The 23,354-nt window shown below is 39.5% G+C and overlaps 1 protein-coding gene across 1 annotated transcript in view; it reads right to left on the reverse strand.

Annotated features, from left to right (window-relative positions):
* Positions 1-23,354, reverse strand: part of cpne7 (copine VII) — a 37,298-nt gene that overhangs the window by 11,888 nt on the left and 2,056 nt on the right. The window contains exons 2-11 of the mRNA XM_035396559.1: positions 22,238-22,895; positions 13,078-13,260; positions 11,999-12,073; positions 10,326-10,400; positions 7,404-7,487; positions 7,155-7,244; positions 6,470-6,568; positions 6,182-6,268; positions 5,692-5,751; positions 4,725-4,858 (exon numbers count right to left, since the gene is read on the reverse strand). Coding sequence (XP_035252450.1) covers positions 4,725-4,858; positions 5,692-5,751; positions 6,182-6,268; positions 6,470-6,568; positions 7,155-7,244; positions 7,404-7,487; positions 10,326-10,400; positions 11,999-12,073; positions 13,078-13,260; positions 22,238-22,414 — 1,064 coding nt within the window. The 5' untranslated portion in view covers positions 22,415-22,895. The remainder of the gene's footprint in view (positions 1-4,724; positions 4,859-5,691; positions 5,752-6,181; positions 6,269-6,469; positions 6,569-7,154; positions 7,245-7,403; positions 7,488-10,325; positions 10,401-11,998; positions 12,074-13,077; positions 13,261-22,237; positions 22,896-23,354) is intronic.

Raw genomic sequence — 23,354 nt, forward strand, 5'->3', positions numbered from 1 at the left:
TGTCCTAACCTCATCATGGGATTTGATACCATCCCTAATCCTTGACGCAATGCAGTCAGCAATATTCATGTTATAAGTATGTTAGTACTTGTTGTATTCGCTTGAATTGTTAGAAGTCCAAGCAGCAAAGCTGCTGTAACCCCATTGTTGTTATTAATTATTATTATTATTATTATTATTATTATTATTATTATTATTATTATTATTATTATTATTATTACTTTGCCCCAAAAAGTATCTGGATCTCAAACTGAAAGGTGTATAGCTACCAAATTTGGTACACTATATGATCAGAAGTATCTGGACACCCCCTGTTCTGGGCCCGTTTATCATGGTTTTGGCTAGGCCCCTTAGTTCCAGTGAATGTTTGACGATTCACATTCTAGACGATTCTAGACGGTTGGGGAAGACCCTTTCCTGTTTCAACATGACAATGCCCCCACGCATACAGCACAGTCCATATAGAAATGTTTTTGTTGAGAACGGTGTGGAAAAACTTGACTGGCCTGCACAGAGCCCTGACCTCAACCCCATCCTACACCTTTGGGATCAATTGGAAAGCCAGCTGTGAGCGAGGCCTGATTGCCCAATCAGTGTCTGACCTCACTAATGCTACTCTGACTAAATGGAAGCAAATCCCTGCTCCAGCATCTAGTATAAACCCTTCCCAGAAGAGTAGAGCTTGTTATAGCAGCAAATGGTGGACCAACTCCATATTAATGCCCACAATTTTGGATGAGATGTTGAATGTCAGGTGTCCACATACTTTTGGCCATGTGGTGTAGCTTGCAAATGTCACCCACGACTCAAGTCACAGAAAAAAACCTGCTTATTCAAACTCTTCCTAAACTGCTCAACCGATCACTATTTGCATTTTTTAAGATGAAATGTTATAAAAATTATGTTTTTCTCCAAAACATTTTGCCATACCACTCTTTGTGGTGAATGTAAATGTAAAGAGGAAGTGGGGTGTAACACCTGAACACTGCATGAAAATCACACAAAACTTTCACAGATGTATTTGGCTCATATCCAGAAATTGACCACAAAAATATTTACGTGCTATTACATCACCTTCAGATAAGCCATGTTTTGTGTGTTTTTGACCATAACTCAGGTTTAGAACAAAAATGTGGTGTCTATACATTCAGCAAAGAGGGCTGAATAAGATTTACAAAGTTGTTTAATTTCTGCCATATTTTATTTTCCACTATTTGAAATATTACATTCCACAGACAAAATGAACACATCCAAGACTAGAGGGCTAATGTTCACGAATAACAGGATTTTGACCCATTGGAGTATGCTGATGAAAATTTATCAAAATAATTTTTGTAATCCAAAGCGGTCGGCCACAACATACTTTCAAAATTTCTGGGGAATACAGGTAAAAGGATGTGATGCGTAAGCTGAATAACGCATGTGGCCTGGATGGAACTTAGAATCCCATTTTTGAAATCCACAAAGCATATTCAGAACAAATAGCTGTGCACTATAGTGCCACCATCAAATGAACCTTGCATTTTTCATATTTTTGACAGTAACTCCTCAACTACGCGGCCTAAATTCAAAATCCTTCCATTAACAGATTCATCAGACAGGCGTTTTGTTTTATTCATAGCATCCTGACAAATGATACACAAGAATGTGCAGTTGTGCGCCATTTCTGCAATGCTGCTTGGACCCCGTTAATTGCTGCTTGTGGCTATATTTTTATTATATGCATATCTGTGAGCTTTAATAAAAGAAGAAAGCTCATTAGAATACAGAACAGCAATGATTCAACAGCCAATGACCAATAACAAATCCACCCACAAACCTCTCTTTGTTTGAATGATGTTTTTCTTTTCCTACATCAACATGTATTTGTAAAGCAAATTAGAACCTTCTTTTTTTATTTTCCCCATGTACAAAGCATTCCTCAGTGCAGCACATAATGTTGTTGTCAAATTGTCACAGGGAAATATGCTTGAAACTATTACAAGCACACCCACAGTAAGAGTTGCAGGTGGGTTTCCTTATTTTGAATGGTATAACTTCTCAGTAATGAAAATGTGTGTCAAATGCCATGCCATATCTCCTCTGTGTGCCATATTCTGTATATTTCCTTTTTGTTTGGTGAACATTAATTGGTTTTGCATGTGCATTTGTGAAGTTTGAGTTTTATTAACATTTAATAACATTTGACATTATTTAAGTATTGTGTGGACTGTTATCTAGAAATCATACACCACATAAAGTGCAGTTCGTAAGTATTTGGATTGCGGCCCAATTTTCATTGTTTTGGCTGTGTACTCCAGCATATTAGATTTGAAATGAAAAAATGAGGTTAAAGTGCAGATTTTATTTGAGGGTATTTACATCCATATTAGGTGACCTAAACCCTTTTTATACATAATACAGGCCTGGTAAAGCATCACCAGGGAAGAAACCCAGAATCTGGTGATGGCTATGGGTTGCAGACTTCAGGCAATTATTAAATGCAAAGGATTAAATAGGATGACTTCATTTAAGATTATGCTAATTTGTCCAGTTACTTTTGGCCCCCCTAAAATAGGGGAACTATGTATAAAAAGGGTTGCACTAGCTGCACGGTCACCCAAAATGAATGTAAATTGGACATTTTTTTCATTGTTTAATTTCAAATCCAATGTGCTCGAGTACAGACCCAAAATAACAAAAACTGCGTCACTGGCCAAATACTTATGGGATGCACTGTACATTTCTGCAGCACCCAAAGTTTACCGAGCAACTTTATCGAGCCCACTAATGAGGGAACAGCCACCAGCAACGAAGATATTCATAGAGGAAGATCTCAGTCTAATGTATTCATTTTTCTTTTTTTGTTTCCCCACACCGTACCAGTGAGAAAGAACATTCATATTCTAAATGGGCTTCACAGTTACAGTCTCAGCGTGTTCAAATGAAAGTGGAAAGTAGTATTTCAAAAAGCAACCGTAATTACAGAATTTGTGCCCTGAGTTTTATTTTACCCATGTAAACTCCCTATTTTGCGTATCTATCCACCTACTGTATATGAGCAATCAATGTTAGAAGAATTACAAAAGCATTGACTCCTTCTGCTATTTACATTATTGGTGGATTGATGATCTGCTGCTGGGATGTGCCTCAGAAATGTTTATGATTATTGCCAAGATTAGCACTTTTTAAATGCTTGATGGTTTCTTGCAACACACCTGACAGACCTGTTAAAAGGGCTTTGAATTTTAAAAAAGCTAATAAAAGCATTTTTCCACTAATAATTGAATGCTACTTTTATTCATAAGCAGTGTCAGTAAAAAAATGCATCATTGCACTAAAAACATCCGTCTCAACAGGTTCCAACTTTCACCTGTCTTTTCCCCTTCAATTTAAATAATTTAAACAGAAAGCTGGCAATCAATGCTAAAAGGCAAAGTTAAATAATGGACTGTAGTTCATTACAACATAACAAACCAACATTTCTGTTTTTTCCTCTTGAAATAAGTGTTTACTACTTTGAAGCATGCAATACTCAAGCATTTAATGCATATGACTATGCACAAAAACTGATGAGACCTTGCATTAAGTACAGCTTAAACAAAACGCAACAAGGTACTGCAGAGGAAAATATGTCGTAGTAATAATTACAGGAAACTAAAGGAAATTAAATGATGGCCAGCAAACCAAGGTCCTTCTGTGAACATTCATTGCTGATCATGAATAATTCATTAGGACCCCAGCATGTCATTGTGCGAATATCTTAAGGCAACAATTGCTCTGCACTAACCAGAGGTGTATTTCGGGCAGAACGGAGAATGCGTCGATGTATTTACTATGCAAAATAAACCAGCAACAATCCTGTGTTCACATTTAGCCTAGATTGTAGAAAACAAAATTTAGCTTGCGGGATGTTATGCATTTAGCATTCCAATGTTTATATTCAGTACACTAGCTGCTAACTAACAGCTTTTCAGTTTCTCCAGAATCACAGATAATTTTGTGTTGGCACTTTTGAAAGATCCTTTGCCATGACCTGCGTGGCCTTGAGTGGAACTACAATTTATGAGCAGAAAAAACTAAATGTTGATAAACCCAAATTCCACTTTCTTTGGCATCCCCAAACTTTTAAACCATTGTAAAAACTGACAGCAACAATTGTTGTCTCTGACAGCCTACGCTGTCTGAACTGTCTATTACCAATCTGGAAATTATGAGTCATCCTGATGCCAACATCTCATGAGTGCACTTCACTTGTTAAAACGTACATACTGCAACAGCAAACAACTTCAAGTAAAAATTCTCAAGAGGAACTAAAAAGCTGCAAGGGTTTGAAAATAAGCAATAAATGTAGCGTTCCAATGAATATACTCTCCTTTTTATCTTCTGACTGTGGTGGACTGGTCCCAGAGGATCACACTGAAGGTAGAGTGCCATGGTTTAGGCTGGTTAAAGTAGGAGGGGGTTACTGGGGGTAACTTACAGTGGGCATCCTGGCCTGGCTACTGGTACAATTAAACCAGCATCAACAAAACCTTATAAAATGAAATAAATTAAGCATTGACACTGTGCGACCTCAAACAATGGAGGTCCATCCTCCTTCTGCCTGAGGAAGGCTAAAGCACTCTAACACCAAGATTCCCTGACATCATAAATGCAGTGCAATATGTGGTTCTTCCACTTGAGTAAAAAAAAAAAAAGAAGCATATTCAATCATAAAAATGAATGTGATCATCGGCAAATACCTGTCATAATCCTGGCAAATCTCTCCCACTGCTATCAAGGCCTTCAGATACTCGTTTGGCTGGTAGGGGTTGATGTAGTGCAGGGAACAGCTGTTGCGTGGGTCCCCATTGGACGCGGTGAAATCAATGGCCACCTGGAACAGTGACAAATTGGTAGAGGGGCTTGTGGCCCATTTCATAGTATACAGGTGCAGCACACATTGTTAACTTTCTGAAACACAGGGCTTGAATAGCAAATAATACATAATATTGCCACAACCAATAATGGTAAAATAAATAGTCCACCGACCAAACTATGGCTATTTGGCATGTCCTGATTTGAGGGATAACGGTCTCTCTCACTGGTAGAGTATCGTGGTCATAATTACAAGAGAAAATACACTATAACCAAAAGTCAGAAAATAAGGTTTTTTTTTTTTTTAACAGAAATCTCAAACTGACAAACTGGCACATAACCAACTCTCCCCAGTTGACTACACTTGCCAATGGTTTTCAAAGAATTTTTTTCAGATCTGTTTCTGAGGGAGGTTTCTAACATAGCAGGCCCTTTAATTAATATTCATTATTGATGGCATAATCCAGTCCTAAGGGGATGGGCAGGGTGAAGGGCAAAGTTTAAAAAGGGATTCAAATTGATCTGGAGCAGCTGCCTCTGGCAGAAACACGATCTGCAGACCAATTATTCACACTACACAGCCCCTAATGGCAGCAAGTGAGAAGAAAAAGAAGAAGACAAATTTTCAGCCTGACATTTTTATTGACTATATACTGTACAGTAAAATAATAATGATTAAAAGGTAGCCGAGGACAGCAGCAGTTGTGTTCAAGCTTGTTTACCTTTCTGTTCACCTTAATATGTGAATGCGGCCAATCGCCAGTGTATAATATAAATGAGATAAATGAATCAATCCCAAATCTATTTTAATGTATAGCTTCAACAGTACTGGACACCGAGCACTAAGCTTACTGTGAAATGAATTTGGCATCCTCCCATGATGTAATCCAGAAACGAGTAGACTCTGTGAAGCTGAAGGGGAAAAGTGGATAAGGTCTTAATTATATGGTAAGTACTAGGAAATGAACAGTGTTATTAACCTCTGGCTTTATTTTAAGTGCTTAAGGAAGTCGGTATTGATTTAAGCGACAGGCCTCTGTACAAATGTTATAGGGGCTTCGGTAACTGCAAGTGACACCATGAGATACATCAATGAGAGGACTGACCAATATAAATACCAATTCATATATTAATGAGAGAGTTCCCTGTGTTCATATCAGGAAAAATAGAATATTATATTAGATATTTGCCACTGAAGACACGGCCTGCTGGTCACTGACTGAACTCAAAATATGTTGGTCTTCAGCATAATTGAATGGCAATACATATGGACAAGGATGTTTTTTCCACACTGTTACGTAGTAATTCTGCAATTGATCTACTTAGATTTGTGCCCTCATACCTTGAGGTCATTGAGAATGACCACCCCGGAGTTCTTGTAGTTCCTCTTTTTGAGTTTGTACTTTGGATTTAAGCAATCCCACGTGACCTTGGGACATACAAAGAGAAAGTCAGCACAAGGAAAACAATGGAGACTGCTAAGTTGCCAGTTTATACACACTTCTGGCATTGTCAGCATAGCCATGGGATTTGTAAGATCAGTGTTATTGTCCTCACTGTGATGCAGTGCATTAATGAGAATGATGCATAGTAAATGCAGGTCAATTGCGGATTCTCTCTTCTCACTGACCTTGTTTCCTCCGGAAATTGTCTGAAGTTCTCTGAACGTGGTGTAGAACTCCCCGATGAAGTCATGCTTGCCCCTGGAGTCATAGTCCCAGACCAGACACTGTTAAACAAATAATTATTACTCATCTTTCACTTCTTTTTCGCTCCAATAATGACTTCCTATGTATTTGCTGTGTAAGTCCCATTGCTTGTTCAGAGCAGGTACCCAAAATGTACAGTGCAAACATGCGTGAAGTATTCGCAATTTTAGTTCCACTGCGTTACATTTCAGACAAGCTCAAAAGATACACAGTAGACTTCAAAGGTATGCATATTTACCACTCATTTTCTTAGCATAAACCAGAATTATAAAAAGGTATGTACTTATATTAAGAAAAGCTTGCATCAGGAAGTAAATACAGAAGGGAGGGAGAAAGAGAGACTGCTGAGAAGGAGAGAGAGAGAGCTTGTATCAGGCAGTAAATAAAAAAATGGGGGAAAGATAAACCGCTGAGGAGACAGAGAGAGAGAGAGACTGCTGAGAAGGAGATAGAGAGAGAGAGAGAGAACAGAGAAAGAGAGGGGGGCAGAGAGACAGGCAGACACTGACAGAGTCAAAGTTTTGCTGGTCTCCCCTGTGTCTGTGTCCTGCTCTGGGAGCTCATTAGCGTTGGCAGCACCACCTGCGTCCGTGGAGCAGCGCTTACCTTCAGCTTCCTCTCCTCGTCGCAACTGCACAGGGAGATCAGAGACACTTTAAAGGGCTCCCACACAGGGTTCAGGTTGTTCTTGATCACCTGTGAAAGGCAACAGGAGCGTCAAACACACAGCAGCCTCTGCATCTGAGGAGAGTGGTGATCTTCAGTTTTCCTGCTGCAGTTGAAAAAACGGATGTCACAAAGAGGTACCGAGGTACTCCTATTCAAATGACATAAATATTCCAAAGGCTTCCTAACCTCAGTTCTGTGAACGAGTTGTTCAGACTCGTCGTCGTTGATCCGGAATATTTCCAAAAAGGGATCAGATTTACTGAAGAGATCCTGTAAAAACAAACAAAAAAGGCCAATGCTATTGTAAGGTCATGCTAATTGCTGAAACAGGGAACTTGGATTTTTAAAAATCACATTAGGATGCTAATGGAGAATCCAGATTCCCAGAAATGCAATTTGGTAAGAGTTTACTGACTCTGAAGAGCACAGGCAAGAATATTACACCTCACTATCTGTGCAGGAAAAAAGAGACATCTTGTTCCCATTTTCACAGCTTTTATCCAATACATCTCTGTGGGTGCAGACATAAAATCAGGTATCCTTCATCTGGTTGTCATAGTAACATCTTGCCAGTAATGACAAAACAGACATATTGCAAGTGGACATGTGCTCACCATCAAAAGGTGAGGATTTGTACCATTCATTAAGTAGGCTAATTCACATACTTGGCCCAATGATAAATGAGAGATGCACCACTCTAAAACATCTTATCTTTGTATGAACTGCACCAAATGTTCTGATGCATGAAAGCAGGGCACATTATCGTATGACTTAGTAAACTGTTGCAATGAATAAATGTGACTACAAGCATCAAAAGAAAGTCACATTTAACACAAATAACAAAAGAAAGGGCACATCTGAAAAGCCAAGCTTTTCTGAAACAGAAATAGATACTACACAAATGAACAGTGCCCCAGAATCTTGCCGCAATTCATCTATTCATTTGTTAGCCAGGCAGCTGGGAAATCTGTGCTGCAATAAGTCTTGTATAACTGAAGCAATCAAATTGCTCCCATTGATACTGTCCTTGGTTTTTGAGCCCTTCATGATTGCTGACTGCATCATTAAAATAAAATAAAAAAATAACACAAAGCCTTTTTTAGATTTAAGATGCATGTACAAATTAGTGGTGAGAGTCTTCTGCGAACTACAGATAATGTACACAGATTCTTAAAAGATGATCCTCCCTGCCTAATGAGATACTCAAAGTCATCTTAACAGACAGATTCCATTTACAGATTACTGACTGGTGATTAATCAGCCTTCACATTTGCCAGACTAATCCCTTCTTTAGTAAGGTTTTGTTTTCTCAAGACATTGTTCTCTGCCTTCATACGGGTTACATATTTCATTTCATAGATCCATATGGCATTACCACTACCATGTACCTGTGCAGCAGTTCTTAAATTATGGTCTGGACCCAAAGTGGTCCTCATGTTATTTCTGGGTCTCCACCCTGGGTCACACCTAATAAATACACCATCACCACCATGCACCAATGTGCACAATGCTTTTATATGAAGGCAATTTGCTCTTAATGTGGAAGAACAGAGATAAACAGCCTGCTGCAATCAATGCTAGACAGAGGCAACACGTGTGAGAAAATGGCTGGCAGCAAAGTTTGCAAACAGTGTAATGGGCCATTATATTTTATGTTCCCGCTAAATTAATCGCTACAATTGAACATGTGGACTAGCTGATAATCTAAAAAAAAAAAGCATAGTAAACCTACAGCCTCACAGTTACTATCATAAGTGTATAATGTGGGCAGTTTTCCCATTTGTGCATGGGCATTGTCGCTGCTGTCCGCTTCCATGACTGTAAAACAGCACAACTCATGTATGAAAGGCTGGCGGAGAGCCCTCGCCGGTGTGCCAACGTTCCTGTGGTGCCGTCGGAGAAGCGGCAATCAGCAACTTTGAAAATAGCTGATAAGTGCTTTAAACATTAATGTTGGATGGGGCTAATGCAGTCGTTTCCCTGCCACAGTACGGGAGGCTCTCCGAGGTTGCTGTGTGGATGTTTGTGTTTCAGATCCAAAATTCCGGAACCGTCCTCCCGTGCATTTCTGCAGGCAACCTCGCCCCAATCAAAGCATAGATTTTATCACAGAATTTCTCCATAGAACTTTTTGGAGCAGGCTCAGACTTTTACGTTTGCCCTTATTCAGTCAGACAAAAAAAAAAAACTCTTAATTTTATTTATTTATTTTGATCCTCGGTGAGAGGTGCAGGGTTCAGAAGCGAAGCAGGCAGGCCGATATTCTGTGATGTCTCTCGTGATCTGACATTCTGTCTGGCCCAGGTAAAATGCAAAGATTAATACGTTTCGAAAAAGGAAAAGAGAACAGGGGCGGGGAAAGAGACAGATCGCCAGAAAAGCAGTTTTATATGAAGGGGGAGTTTGGCGCAATGCCCTCAGAGAAAGTGCACATGAGAGAAAAAAAGAGAGCAAGAGGGAGTGATAGAAAGAAGAGGAGGGGGGTTGTAGGGGGGGGACGGGTGGGCAGTGTCCCACAGAGGGGCCACATGGCTCAGTTTAGTCATCTCTGCATTCAAGGGGAAGCAGTTTGTGCCTCCAGACCACTCATTCTCACAGTACACCATGTGAACATCAAGCACTACATTCTATTCACTAGAGCCAAGCTTCAGCAGGAACCTTGCCTCCATGGCACTCTATGTGCTTCCATGGAGGACAAGTAAGACAAATGTTATTTTCTACTTTTACTTTTGGTTTTTCTACAACCTGAAAGAGATCCACAGACTCGGGATGAAGCTTAGTTAAGCCTGTGGCTGAAAAACACCACTGGAGTCATTTTAACTCTGCGGTTTTTAACAAGCAAAACAAAGCATATAAGATTGGCCAGTGGGGGCGAAAAGTAATAAGCATATTTGGAAATCAAAATTGCATTGGGCCTCGCCTGAGCTAAAATGTATTTTACAAGCAATTGTCTTATGCTTACAATTATTAATGTGCTTCAAAATTTCCTTCACTTCCTTGCACACAAGGGTACAATCAGTTCGATCCACAAACCAATTTCAAAGGGGAAAGACCAAGAAATCACAGATAAATCTGCGTTGCTGGGGAAAAACAATGAAGAAACCTTACCTTATCGTCCAGTTTTTTAGCACTGAAGGAAAGTTCAACATATCCATTGTTCCCTGAAATTTCCTCTGCATGAATCTAAGAGAGAAGAAACAAACATGCGCTTGGCATTTTATGGACATTTTAAGTTGTTCATGTCATTTTAAGTTGTTTTTCATTAGAGGTGATGAGCTCACACTGGCGAGCATGAGAAAACAGTGAGAGAAAAAGGCAGCAGGACACGCCGAGGATAACACGGAGGAGAAACTAATCTGCTCTTCGAATAAGAGGACAAGCACTGCAGGTCCTTTTGCTGCCTTCACTCACCTCTCACCTCATATCAGGTTAATATCATAATAACACACATTTTACCTTTTTTTCCCCGCCATCGCCATTTTAACAGGTGCAATTGTTCTTTGTGCGACTGGGCCCAGTGTGAAGCAAAAATAAGAGTAACAATGGGAGACATTCGCTTTATTGTTATATAACATATAATCATTACATATCTCATCTAAAACAATTAATGATTCAAGCGTTTGGAACACCTGGCTACATAATGACTATCTGTGGCCACTGGCTGACATTCAGCTGAGATTTAAATGTGCCTATAGGCGGTCCATGATTGCAATCTGATGCCTCCCCATGCTTACAATTCTATGACTGGGCCACAACAAGGGCCGTTAAACCCCAGTCACGTCAGTGCAGCTCAAAGCAAGGAAACTAATTTGTTCAATGAACATGGTTATTATTTTGAACAATTATATAACTACATAACTGCCAAAACAAATTGCACATGCACAGAAGTTCAGAAAGATATAATTATAAAAGTTTGCAAGTCATTTGTATAAAAATGGACTAGTTTTGAAATGATACACCTTTAAGCGATAACATTGATTACTGCATCCAGACGAATGTGAAACATGCTGAAGTGAGTTCTTGCATTGCTGGCCAAGCAAATGTCTGAAAGGGGGCTATATGAGTGAGATCTAGGGGATGCTGTAGCGGAAGCAGAGTCAGACATACAGCCACTCAGATGTATTAAGGTGAAAGAGCGGTAAAGGCAGCGTTGCAAAGGAATGTTGTACTTGACAGTTCAGTGAACCGTGATATTCAAGTGACTTTTTGACATGCTTCTTCAGTGGAGTAGTAAAACATACAGATTAACTCAAGACAGAATGTAGAGAATTTTCTAACCAAAAAACTCTTAATTAATAAAGATTAATGAAAACATGGTTAAGTTCCATAATTATCTGCAGAAACATATTTTTGTATAATGTAGGTTTTGCTCATTACCATGCACTTTGTACTTCAACACTTCAGTTTCCACAAATAGTTTAGATTAAATGACTATGCGCCCACACTTTAATTTCAGCCATAGGTCCATCATTTAATTAACAGAAAACATAAGTTGAAAAAAGTTATATTTTCACTCTTTGTAACAGGAATATCCATTTCTGACACAAGAAGGCAAATCATCCCACGAGACATTAAAGGCATTAAAATCTACAGCTCTTTATACTTCAGGAGCTGAAATTTCGGTTGGAATGACAGACGGCATAGACCTGGGTTCTCCAGATCCAGGACTGCAAACCCCTGCACTAGACCCATTATACCATTTTATTTTACTCGTGGGCACTCCCCAGTCTTCAATGAAGTACAGTAAGTTCAGGCACTGAATTTCATGAGAATAAGCCTACCGTTATGGTGGATTTCCCCGCGTATTTCCCATATTTCAGAAAAAGAGGCTTCACCATCTTCTTCTGGGCCACAATCTGTGGGACACAAAAGGCTTATGGCTTATCCGGGGCAGAACAAAATGTCCATTACTACAACCCATTATCTCCCATCAACACTACACTTTTTTAAGACAGTTAATGGTCCAAACAGAGCAGTTTTCCTTCAGATCCATCCTTGCAGGTTGCCCCCTAGGTGAGCCCGGGCAGTGAAAACACTCGGCTTATAATTATGCTCATTATTAGGCTGCATAATTCACGGACAAGCTCTATAGTCAACAGTACAGAAATAAGCAGTCCATTTCAAGAGTGGTTTCTGCTGTTAGGCATGTATGCATTGTATGCATGTCAGGATGCAATCTGGCTCGTCTGTTTAAGCTATAAGTCTTGTACTATGCCTATGAATGTACAAGAAACAGCTAAGGGGCATGTGGTAGTGGTACAGAGTGGCATTTAATCCACATACTTTCCAGGTCCTCTGAAATCTAGTGGGGGGGGGGGGGGGGGGGGGACTGCTCAATGAATATTTCTTAGGACTCCCTGGTAATTGACTCACTTAGTGGCCAGCCAACTGTTCCAGTCAGTTCACACGTAAAAACATTCACTTCCATCCATTAGCAAAGCATACAGTGGAACTGCAGACACCACAAGCACAGGTTCAGGACTTTCATCCAGCCAGCCGCAATGTCCCCGTTAATGACTTCATTCCATCCCAGCCACCTCATAATGTTTTCAGGTCATTTGTTCCCGCCGGCTTTTGTGTTTAGTGCCTCATTCTCCAAGCCTGCTAAGTTACACTGAATATAACAGGCAAACAGAAAGGCTTTATAGAGAATTCTACAGATTAGCCAAAGGCTAACTCAGACTACCGTGCCTAGTTTTTTTTCTTTGAATATAGGACAAAGACCATAATGCAAGACAGAGGATATGGTTAAAATTTATTTAATAAATTGTGTTGAACAGTAGCACACCTCACCCCTCAAAGAGTGTGTATAGCAGGCTAATGAACTGAGGCAGGTTAGAGGGAACTGGCTCTGTCCTACCTGGCCCAGAGTACACTCCATGCCCCCCAGGAAGTCATCATCACGAGTGCCAATGCTGTGCGTCCCATGGATGTCATAGACTTCAAAGCGCAGCTTCTGCACCTCCTCAAAGTAGTAGTCCAGGGTAAAGACCTTTCCAAAAACTGGGTGTAGGTTACTTTTGATGACCTCTGTCCTGTCCAGCTGCAACAGAACAAAACAAAATGACCTCAGCTGCGGAAACTCATCTTGGTTAAACCAAGCATTTCAGTTCAGCAAACTATATTGAACTCTGCCAGGGGGGCTGTTCGGAAATGACACTTTCCAGTTTAGCTAAACTTGATCACCTTGTTTGAAGGCAGAATAGTGGTGCATCCTTTTGCCAGTTAAAAGTACACAATCTTCTACATATTTAAAATTATTAATATTCACGGTATCATACAGCCCCATCTGTCAGAGATTTTTATAATTCCTCTCCCTGTTTTTACATCTAAAAATAATGTTTACACTGCTTTCCTCCCTCTTCACAATATTTAGCCGTTGCAGATGTGGCTATCAAGCCTGCATTGCCCACAAAAGCCAAGGGAATTATTTTAGGAAAGAGTTCAACAGTTTCACAGGCTTCCAGGAAGGCAGATTTCACCCATCTGTGCGACTGTATATGAAGTTCTTTCTTGTTTATTTACTCTCTGGATGGTAGTAAATCTCAGATCTAAATCCTGTGGAAGACATTTTATCTGAAACAGAGAGCTGACAGGCTCGGAGTGTTTGATCAGGTCAGAATGTACTGCTGTTCCCTTCCTGCACATTTGTTTCAAAGCCAAAGTTTTATCTCATGAATTTCTTCAATCATTGTCAATAAAAATAGGTAAAAGACGTATATATTGGTTTTGTATTTATTTCTCAAAATAAATATAACGACAATACATATGAATATAAATGGGAAATAGTCTCTGTGGTGAAGCAACATTTCTCAAAGTTGCGGTGTCAAAATGCTGCAGTTTTATGTTCCTCCATTAAAGACCTCATTTTGCATCCGTGCACTCCAGACTATTTCCTTTTTCAATGGGGTGACGTCTCTGAATGATATCTGGATTATTCTAGTTGCAGGGCTGACCCTCCATCCTGTGTGATTTAGTATTGATTTTACAGCCATTATATGATTTGAAAGTGCTTACATTTTTCTCACCTGAACACAAAATTAAATTATTAGCAGAATACCACCAAATAATAGTTTAATGTCAGGCAGCCTACAGTACTTCCCATTCCTAAATTGAATCAGAAAAGAATCAGAGAGACTAGTTTTTGGTTTTATGGACCAATATTATGGAACTCTTCTTTTGCATACATAAAGATTTATAGTGAAAAACTTTAACCTCAAGATTTATTTAAAATAGCTCTTACACAAAACTGCCTTTTTATGCTAAATTCTTTCCTGTTGTTTTGATTTTAGGGCAGTGATACATGTTTCTTTTATGTCTAATGTTGGGTTCTTGCAATCATCATTGTACTTATTTTATGAATTTACATTACTATGGCAACTAGATTGTATTGTTTATTTTATGTTTATATTATGAATGATTCATAGTTGACACTGTGAAGCATTTTGGCTGAATAGTATGTTTTTTATATTTATTTAATATTATTATTATTATTATTATGATGGCTATTGTTATTATTGTGCTTGTTATTGTGATTGTTATTAATATTATTAGATGTAGGCATAGTGGTTGCAGTAGTAGTAGTTGCGATATTTCCCTTTCAGAAATTATTTTTCAGCTTGCTAGCCTCCATAACCTAGAAAGTGCATTCATTAATTTCAGTTCAGCCACAAATGAGCATGGCCCATGTGGATTTGCATTAGAAATAAACTAACAAGCTGACTACTAGGGATTAGGAAGAGGCATTAGACATACACTTCAGAAAGAACTCTCCCACGGATCACAGTCAATAAAAAAAACTCAGTGAACAGTATATGCATTCACAAACTGCTGATGGCCATCTTAAAAACCCAACACCATGGTAATACAGCATGCAACTCTTTTTACACATTGGTTTTCTTCGGTAAAAGGTGTAAAGGTGGCTTGCTGAAAAAATCATAAATGCAGAGGATGAGTCATTATCGATGTATGAGTCTTCACATGAACAAAATAATTTCCTGAAAGAAGTGGTAGGAGCAAGGCTGCTTAATTATCCTTTTTCATCTGCCATCTGCCTGGACAGCTCTGTCGACACTTGTGTTTATTTGTGCAGCGAAAGGGAATTGGGGATGCAGAGGCAGGGATGGGTGTCGGCCACCAGAGAGACTATGTCTCTCGTAGAACATAAAATATGCTCATGACTTATGTAAGAGGGACTTCTGAGGTCTCTGGGTATTATATATTCATCCTGTGATTGATTTGGGTCAGGGCCTCGCAGCTAGTCTTGGAAGACTTCTTTTTTTTTATAGAAAAAAAAAAAGAAAAATTCTTTGCTAATCAACTGCGCTAATCAAGAGTCTTTGCATTAGGTCTAATCAACTTGTTTTTACTCATGAGGTGGCACAGAGAGTTTTCTCTGAAGCCTGGTGATAAAAATATTGAATCTATAAAAATATACACATATGCGACAATAGGTGAGGATTACATAAGCATCTTTTAAGCAAGATATTTTATGGCTGAAATAAGATGTGGAATATGAGGGGAAATGCAATTCACCCTGGAAGTGCCCAATTTCTGTGTTATCCACTTGCATTTCTGTTCTCTATACGTATCACTGCATTCCTATGCATATAAACTCAGGCGGTTAACGTAAAGGCGGGATTGCCTGAGAATATTTAATGCATAGGTTGTGAGGAGCCATCACAAAAGAACATACAAATGAGACAGAAGGATAATTATCTTATTTTTGGATGTTGCCAGACAGATTTGTGGAGTTGAGCAGTCTGTTCTTCATGCCTTAAGCCCTGAGAGTCATTGCTGCAGTTTTGGACCGTTTGTCCATGGGCTGAAATCCAGCACTACAAGGCAGCACAGCACCCTGCATCTCAGATTGAACCCTGGCTGGGAAGCGAGGGCTGAGGCTTTTAGCTCAATGCTTCCAGCCATGCCTGGTATCATACATACAACTGTGGTATCATACATACAACTGTGTCACCTCTTCTATAAAGAAGAAAGGGGATCGAAGCATTGCACATGCGCCAGCCCAGACTGGGGGGCCTCCTACAGCACAGAGAGGCCCTACAGGCCCCTGGGGGGATCTTCATATTAATAACAAGGCCCTGAGTGAGACAGAGAGAAATTGCCGCGTGCATTGCGTACAGTACACAAGGTGACCAGTGATATTGGTTTCGTCCTCCCTACATCAGCGTTGATGGCCCTGAGATGACACCACCTGAGGCTGAATTGCGATCCAATCGTGGTGCACAGCAGCAGCAATATTGGAATCATGTTTCACATTGTGAGGCGTCCATTTCAGGGCAGCACAGCATCGCTGTATCCACATATTGGCTTCCTAAATGGCGCATTATTGCGGGATAGAACCAGCCTATTACTGAAGGAGTAATATAGCGGAAAGGAACATTCTCTAGTTCTTAGTAGAGGCACCAAATAAACTGATTTCCAAGCGGGGGAAAATATCACAAGGTTGCATCTTACCCAACAATTTTAGGCATGTGACCAGCCAATCTGAACCAATCAACCGAGAGGTTAAATGAGAGTCTGTGTATACAGCGTACCCTTGGGGGTAAATCATTTACATTCATAGTTTTGAAGCCCTTTGTTAGTCACAAGCAAGCTTGTTCAATCAAAGCCTTGGTGCTTCCACATCTATTTTCCTATGCCGATAGTATCTCATTAAATTGTAGTGCCTGACATTTCAGTAGATGGGATTGAATTACAATAAAATGTATAAAGATAAATAAAACTATCAAATGGCGACACAGCCTGTAAATTCCACGTGAATATGAGGAAGAATACACAAGTATAATGTAACTATAATTAAATCTGTAGTAATGTGAGCGCAACCAACAATAAACAAGTGCACAAATCTATGCCAGCTGCTCTGTAACAAGATGTACCTGACATCTTTTTCAGTACTCATCGTCACTTACTCCTTGGACACTGGGAGATGGCGTTTGGAATCTGTCAGGCATGCATGAGTGAATAAACTGTATTACCCATCAATAGATTATTCTATATTCCCACTCAGGATATTAAATCGGTTTCCCCCACATTTCCCCACTTTAATGTGCTCCTTAAGAAGAGAAACCTCTTGACTGGCAGATGCTGAATGGCAGTGGTGTATGTTAAAATACAGACCGAGAGCACAGCTGCAGAGCAGCCAAGGCACAGGAGATTACTGAATACTGTTACCATAATACCGTCAGATGGACAGCTAAAGAAAAACACTTGGGAGAAGGACCTTGCACTTTTGACCCTGTGCAGCCAGACTCAGTGACAGCATCAACATTGCACTTGCGTCAAGGTCAGGTGTCAAAAAGGCATTTCACGCTGACAGAAAGCTTGGGAGCATTTTCTTTTCACTCAAACATCCAAACTCAAAGTATGTACCAGGAACTTGTTTTTCATCCACCATCCCTTAAGCTGTTATTGCAACCAAACTCTGACCTACTTTTGACTTCATGACACCCCATTATAATGGACTTGTCAGACTGTTCTTTGATCAAGCACTATTGAGGGAAAAAATAACATATTTCTCATTTATTGTTTCTGATAAGGGCAGACGTATAGTGAGTGCTTCGTTTAAGCTATTACTGTATGGAGGCATCAGCCACTCAAGGCTGTGGTCTGAAAGTACATTGAAAATACCCCCTGAAACAGTGACTCATGGTTTATGATGATAAATTGGTATATCCTGCTTTACCAGACATACTTGGATTGAAAATATGATATACAAAATATTTGAAAAGTCTCTTCCTAAATAAAAAATGAGGATGCTTCTTTTTTATCATTTGCATACCTTCTGCATTATATAGTCCAAGGAAGGTGGCTGGCTAACATTATGAACCAAGCTACCATTCTAAAATATTATATTTATATTGGACAGACTTTAGTTTTTTGGAAAACTGGCAAACTATTTAATTTTAAAAACAATGTAAAACATCCAAGTTTACTGATGACCCACGAGTACGTACTGTATAGGCCACATCATTCATCATGGCCCTGAGTATGCTGCCATTACACTCTAATGCAGACCCTGTCATGCCTTCTGGCCTATTTCATTCATGGCCATAATGACCACGTAATTCACCAAAGTACTGCATGTTCAAATAGAACACAATAACATTATGAAAGCAGAATTCCTGATGTTTATTCACACTTTTACAGTTTGTTTTCAAAAATTGTTCATGCGGAGGACTGCCGCAAAACACCACTGATTATGTCGCTAATCAATGCTAACTGAAAGTATCAGAACAAGAGTGCAGAGCTCTTAATTAGTCTTTAATTCTCTCATTTGCATTTGCCGTGAAAGACATTAATTCACTTCTGTTTTATTCTCTTTCTTGTTATGTTGTTACATATTCATTTGCCACTTCCTGTGGTAACAGAAATAAGTGCTACCACTTGATTTTACTCCCTTTTAAAATGGCCAATTGTGCTATTCTTTCACATCACCATGGTGCCACCCACACCTACGCAGGAAACACTGCAACTGAAACACATGGACTCCTACAATGCACCCACAAACCATTGACTACTTTCCACACTACTAGACACACAGCATGCTGTAGAAGAGCTAGTGTCAGTCACAGAGGTACACCTCTCAGTGATGACAGCTGGTAACCTGTGGGTCCAGGCAAATAGGTACGGGTCACTAATGCAGCTGTAAGTCATCCTCCTCTGGTGGGAGGAAGCTGGACTTGAATGCCCAATGACTTTATACACCAATTAATTTCAACACAGAGTGAAAAAAAAAACAATTACTGTCACTCTTTATACATCTCTGCCAACTTTGCATCCCAACCAGGCATATTTAATGGAGTCTCTAAAGGAGGAAGACAGGGTTTACACTCCATACCAAACTAATATGAAATGATGTACATCGATCACCAGTCTTGAGATATGGCTGTTCCCAGTCAATTCACAGAACCTCTAAGGTTCACAGTTTCATGGCTATACAGACTCAAGCCCTATTAATTCATCCAGCTTAAGTGAATACTGTGTAGGTACACATTAAATATTTACTCACATAGTGGCATACTGAATACTGCTACATACACAGAGCTAAAAGCCTAAAAGAAACTTCAAGAAATCTGAGGATATGTTTTTTTTTTTTGATTAAGGGAATCTGAACTACGGGAGCCAGCTGTTGAACTGCAGGTGCATCAGCCAACAAAGTCAAGAACAGTTCTTCTTGCAAAACTCAGAGATAAGATACTTACAAAACCATTCAGTCAAATAATTTCACTCTTCTAGATCTGGCTTTAAATAGAATGTCTTTCATGAATAATACAGAGCAGCTTGATCAAAGACTTTTGCTCAACCAAGAGCATTCTTCTGCAGCACTTTTTTTTTCACCAACAAACTTTGGATCCGAGACATGAAGTAACAGCAAACAGCAATTTTAATCAGTTTAACCGAAGAAACACAGCAAAAAACGTTCTAGACACAGAAATGGGAGAAATTCTGACTGCAGAAGAAAACAGTCAGCTATTCACAGATATTCTGAATACGCATTTCACATCTGACTGCTGAGAAAAAAAAAGCATTTACCTAAATGTCCCAAAACAGGGAATGCAACATCACACTGGGTCTTTACAGTACCCCCTTATTATTCAATTTCCCTTTTTGTGAAAATGGTGCCATTAATGTAATCAACAGGGTTTTCATGTATCCTGTTTGGATGGTTCTGAATAATTTGGTCAGGGGTATGAATAAGGGGATAGGAATAATTTGGCCTGGGGTATGATGTAGGGGGTAGAAATAATTTTGTCAGGGGTATGGAGTAGGCGGCAAGAATCATTTGGTCAGAGGTATGAATAAGGGGGTAGGAATAATTCGACCAGGGGGATGAAGAAGGGGGTATGAATAATTTGGCTGGGGTATGAGGTAGGGGGTAGGAATAATTTGGTCAGGGGTTTGAAGTAAGGGGTAGGAATAATTTGGTCAAACGTATGAAGTAGGGCTGTAGTAATCCACCCTGTTCCTGGAGATCTACCATCCTGTAGGTTTTCATTCCAACCCTAACAAAGCTCACCTCATTCAACAGCTAGAGCTCTTGTCGAGTTGCTAATTAGTAGGTGGACTCAGGTGTGCAACATTATAGTTAAAAGGAAAACCTACAGGATGGTAGATTTCCAGCAATATGGTTGGTTACCACTGAAGTAGGGGGTAGGAATAATTTGGCCAGGGGTATGAAGTATGAGATAGGAATAATTTGTGCAGGATGCAATGTATCCATTTGTACAAATGCAAATTGCCTTAAACAACTGTGTCTTATGAGTGAAAGCAATTAAATTTAGTATTACTTAGTTCCGTGTCATTTGCCTGTAAAAGAGTGGGGCTTTGAAAAATATAAATGTTGAAATTCCTTGCAGTGAATGGTGAAAAAAGAGCCATGTTTCCACAATTAAAAAGGCATTTACAACCAAAGTTGTCTAACATAACCACCAAATGGCATCTGCCACTGAGAGGCATCCCAGTGGTCATCAAAACATTTCCAGGAAAGCATTTGACTTCTGTGAGGGCTTGCATTTTGAATCATTACATCAATTGCTACTCAGCTAATGAGCTCTCTTTCTCTGCAATGGCAAACCATCAGACTTGGCGTTTAGGGTCTTCAACACAGATTATTTTCACATCACTGCTTTTCTCACTATGCATTGCAATGAAACACAACGATCACCCAAGGGTCCCTCCTAAAGGGCAGCAAATGCATTTTTGCCTTCATACCCATGAGATGCGACGTCTACATTCTGCAAATGTCATCTGCTGGAAAGGATGTCTGCAAATGACACGTCAGACATTTGGCTCACTGACTGGTTGGCCTTCGATGCTAAAAACAAAAATACTCTACTTATTGTATCTTTTAAATAATATAATAATAAATGTTCAGATATATTATTGTCATGTTGTAAAAATTGCTGTATTTATGCACAACTGAAACTCATCTTGAAAATATTTTCTCTGCGCATTTCAGCATTAGGATAACATTTATTGTTTTCAGCTGTATACAGTATTATCATTCTTGTAGCATCAAAACAATTAATTAGTATGTAAAACAGCCATAACCATCGGGGAATGCTTCCAATTGCTGGAGATCTTTTGTCTATTACTACTCCATTACACTGGTTAGAAGAGAATGCATTTCAGATGCATAGCTCCAAAATATTAATTCTCACACAAACAAGAACAAGGCATATTCCACATCCTCATTTCACCTTTACCTTGTCCACCTGAATGATGATCTCGGAAGATCACATTACAACTGACAGCAATGCCAATGGTTTTTCCTTCTCTGTAATTTATGGTTTATGTCTACACCTACTCAAAACTGGTTTGAGCACACAGGTGTATTTAAAGTATAAAAATATGTATACATCTTTGTCACTTCTATTAAAGTAGGTTTCATTCAGCAAAAGTATCTGGCATCTTCCATTTAAAAACCACCTGTTAAACAATTGCAGTTATCTATTTATTTTTGGTAGAATAAATGCAATATTGAATTTACAAGGCTGAGGACCATAATGATACATCTAGCATTGTGTGGTGTCTACTGTGTGAAACTGGATCCATTTCAAAGAAAGGTACGCAGCAGCCATTTAACCAGACTTAACATACACCTCCCTTCTGCAGTCACCACTCTGATCTGGCACACAGAACTACTATAATGGAGGTGGGATTAAGATTCCATACTTCACCCTGACATTTCTGCACATTGAGTTACAACTGTTGTATGAAATGTGCTATACAAATAAAGTTTGATTGATTGATTTTAACATGGACAGGTCCTTGCTTGGCACTTAGTCCTGTAATCATGCTTTATGGCGTGTAGTTTTTAATGAAGCACTTGTCATTTTCTCACTCTGAAATATCCATACATAAATCCAGCCAAATCCATCATTTTTTTCCACCTGAACCACAGGTATTCCCATGGCAATATGCAAAGCAAGTGGAGAGTGAGTCACAGTTTACCATGTAAGCGTGTGAAATCTGTGAATATCAGTAGGCGGGAGACTCACCTCAGTCCATTGTCCTTGTGCTTGCACCATGATAATGACACAGGGGTCGGACTTGTTGAGTGTATCCCGATCCAGCAGGGCCTTGCAGGAGACCCTAAGCTCCACCTTCGTCACGCATGCAGTGGGGACCACACTGAGGGCAGCTGCCGGTGACATCAAGTCCTGGATGTTATTCATTCTGACCTGAGACAGGGGTGAACCCAACTGTCACAGGATAAGAGAACTAGCGTCACAGTCCAGAGCCACAGGACCCTTTAAGTACACGTATCTGAATTCAGTTCTTGGTAGCACTAAGAGCTTATAAGTGCACTCATAGACCTGGATTGCTGAATAAAGTAATCCTGGGGGAAATCCTTTTTTCAAACTACAAAATGTATGACTATTCCTGAAGAAGGCCTTCTTTCCAAGAAAGGTGGACAAGTGTCATTTCAGATGACGTTTAGTCCACACTCATCAGATCTAGCAGTTGAGTATGCAAACACCAACTAGATCATTTGAAGTGGGCGAAGAGTGGATTGCTTTAAGAGTAGATTATTTATTCCGGATGTAAGTGATCAAGTTGTCAGCAAGCTGTTCTCCATGAATTTGATTGCAGAAAACATTCCTTTGTAAATCTGGAGATTGCCTTGTTTCAAGTCCACCCCAACACAGGAGCCTACTGTGAGCAATAAAATAAAAAATGTTAATAAATAATACATTTAAGGATAATCTCTGGCTACATCTATCATTATTGCCTTAGCCACAAATAATGCAGAAAGAAGGATCATCAAAAACAATACTACACTGATCATTCTCCCACAGAAACATACATTTTCAACCAAAGGAAGAGCAATGCAGCTGAAAATAAGTCTAGCCAAATACGCATGCCAAAAATTCCCAGATTAATCCATAATGTTTGCATTTCATGAATGAACACAAACCACAACAATACAAATTGCAATGTAACATTACTTTTACCTAGCACATAACCAATTATGTTAGTTACACTGCTGTAGATTCACCCCAGAGGACACAACTGCAAAGACATTATTCAACAGACTCTACAGTCAACAAAATGTAGGCTACAGATGCACATGCAGGGACACACCCCTTATTCCTTATCTGTAATATGAAGATG

The sequence above is a fragment of the Anguilla anguilla genome, chromosome 16 (assembly GCF_013347855.1).
Source record: "Anguilla anguilla isolate fAngAng1 chromosome 16, fAngAng1.pri, whole genome shotgun sequence".
NCBI lineage: Eukaryota > Metazoa > Chordata > Actinopteri > Anguilliformes > Anguillidae > Anguilla > Anguilla anguilla.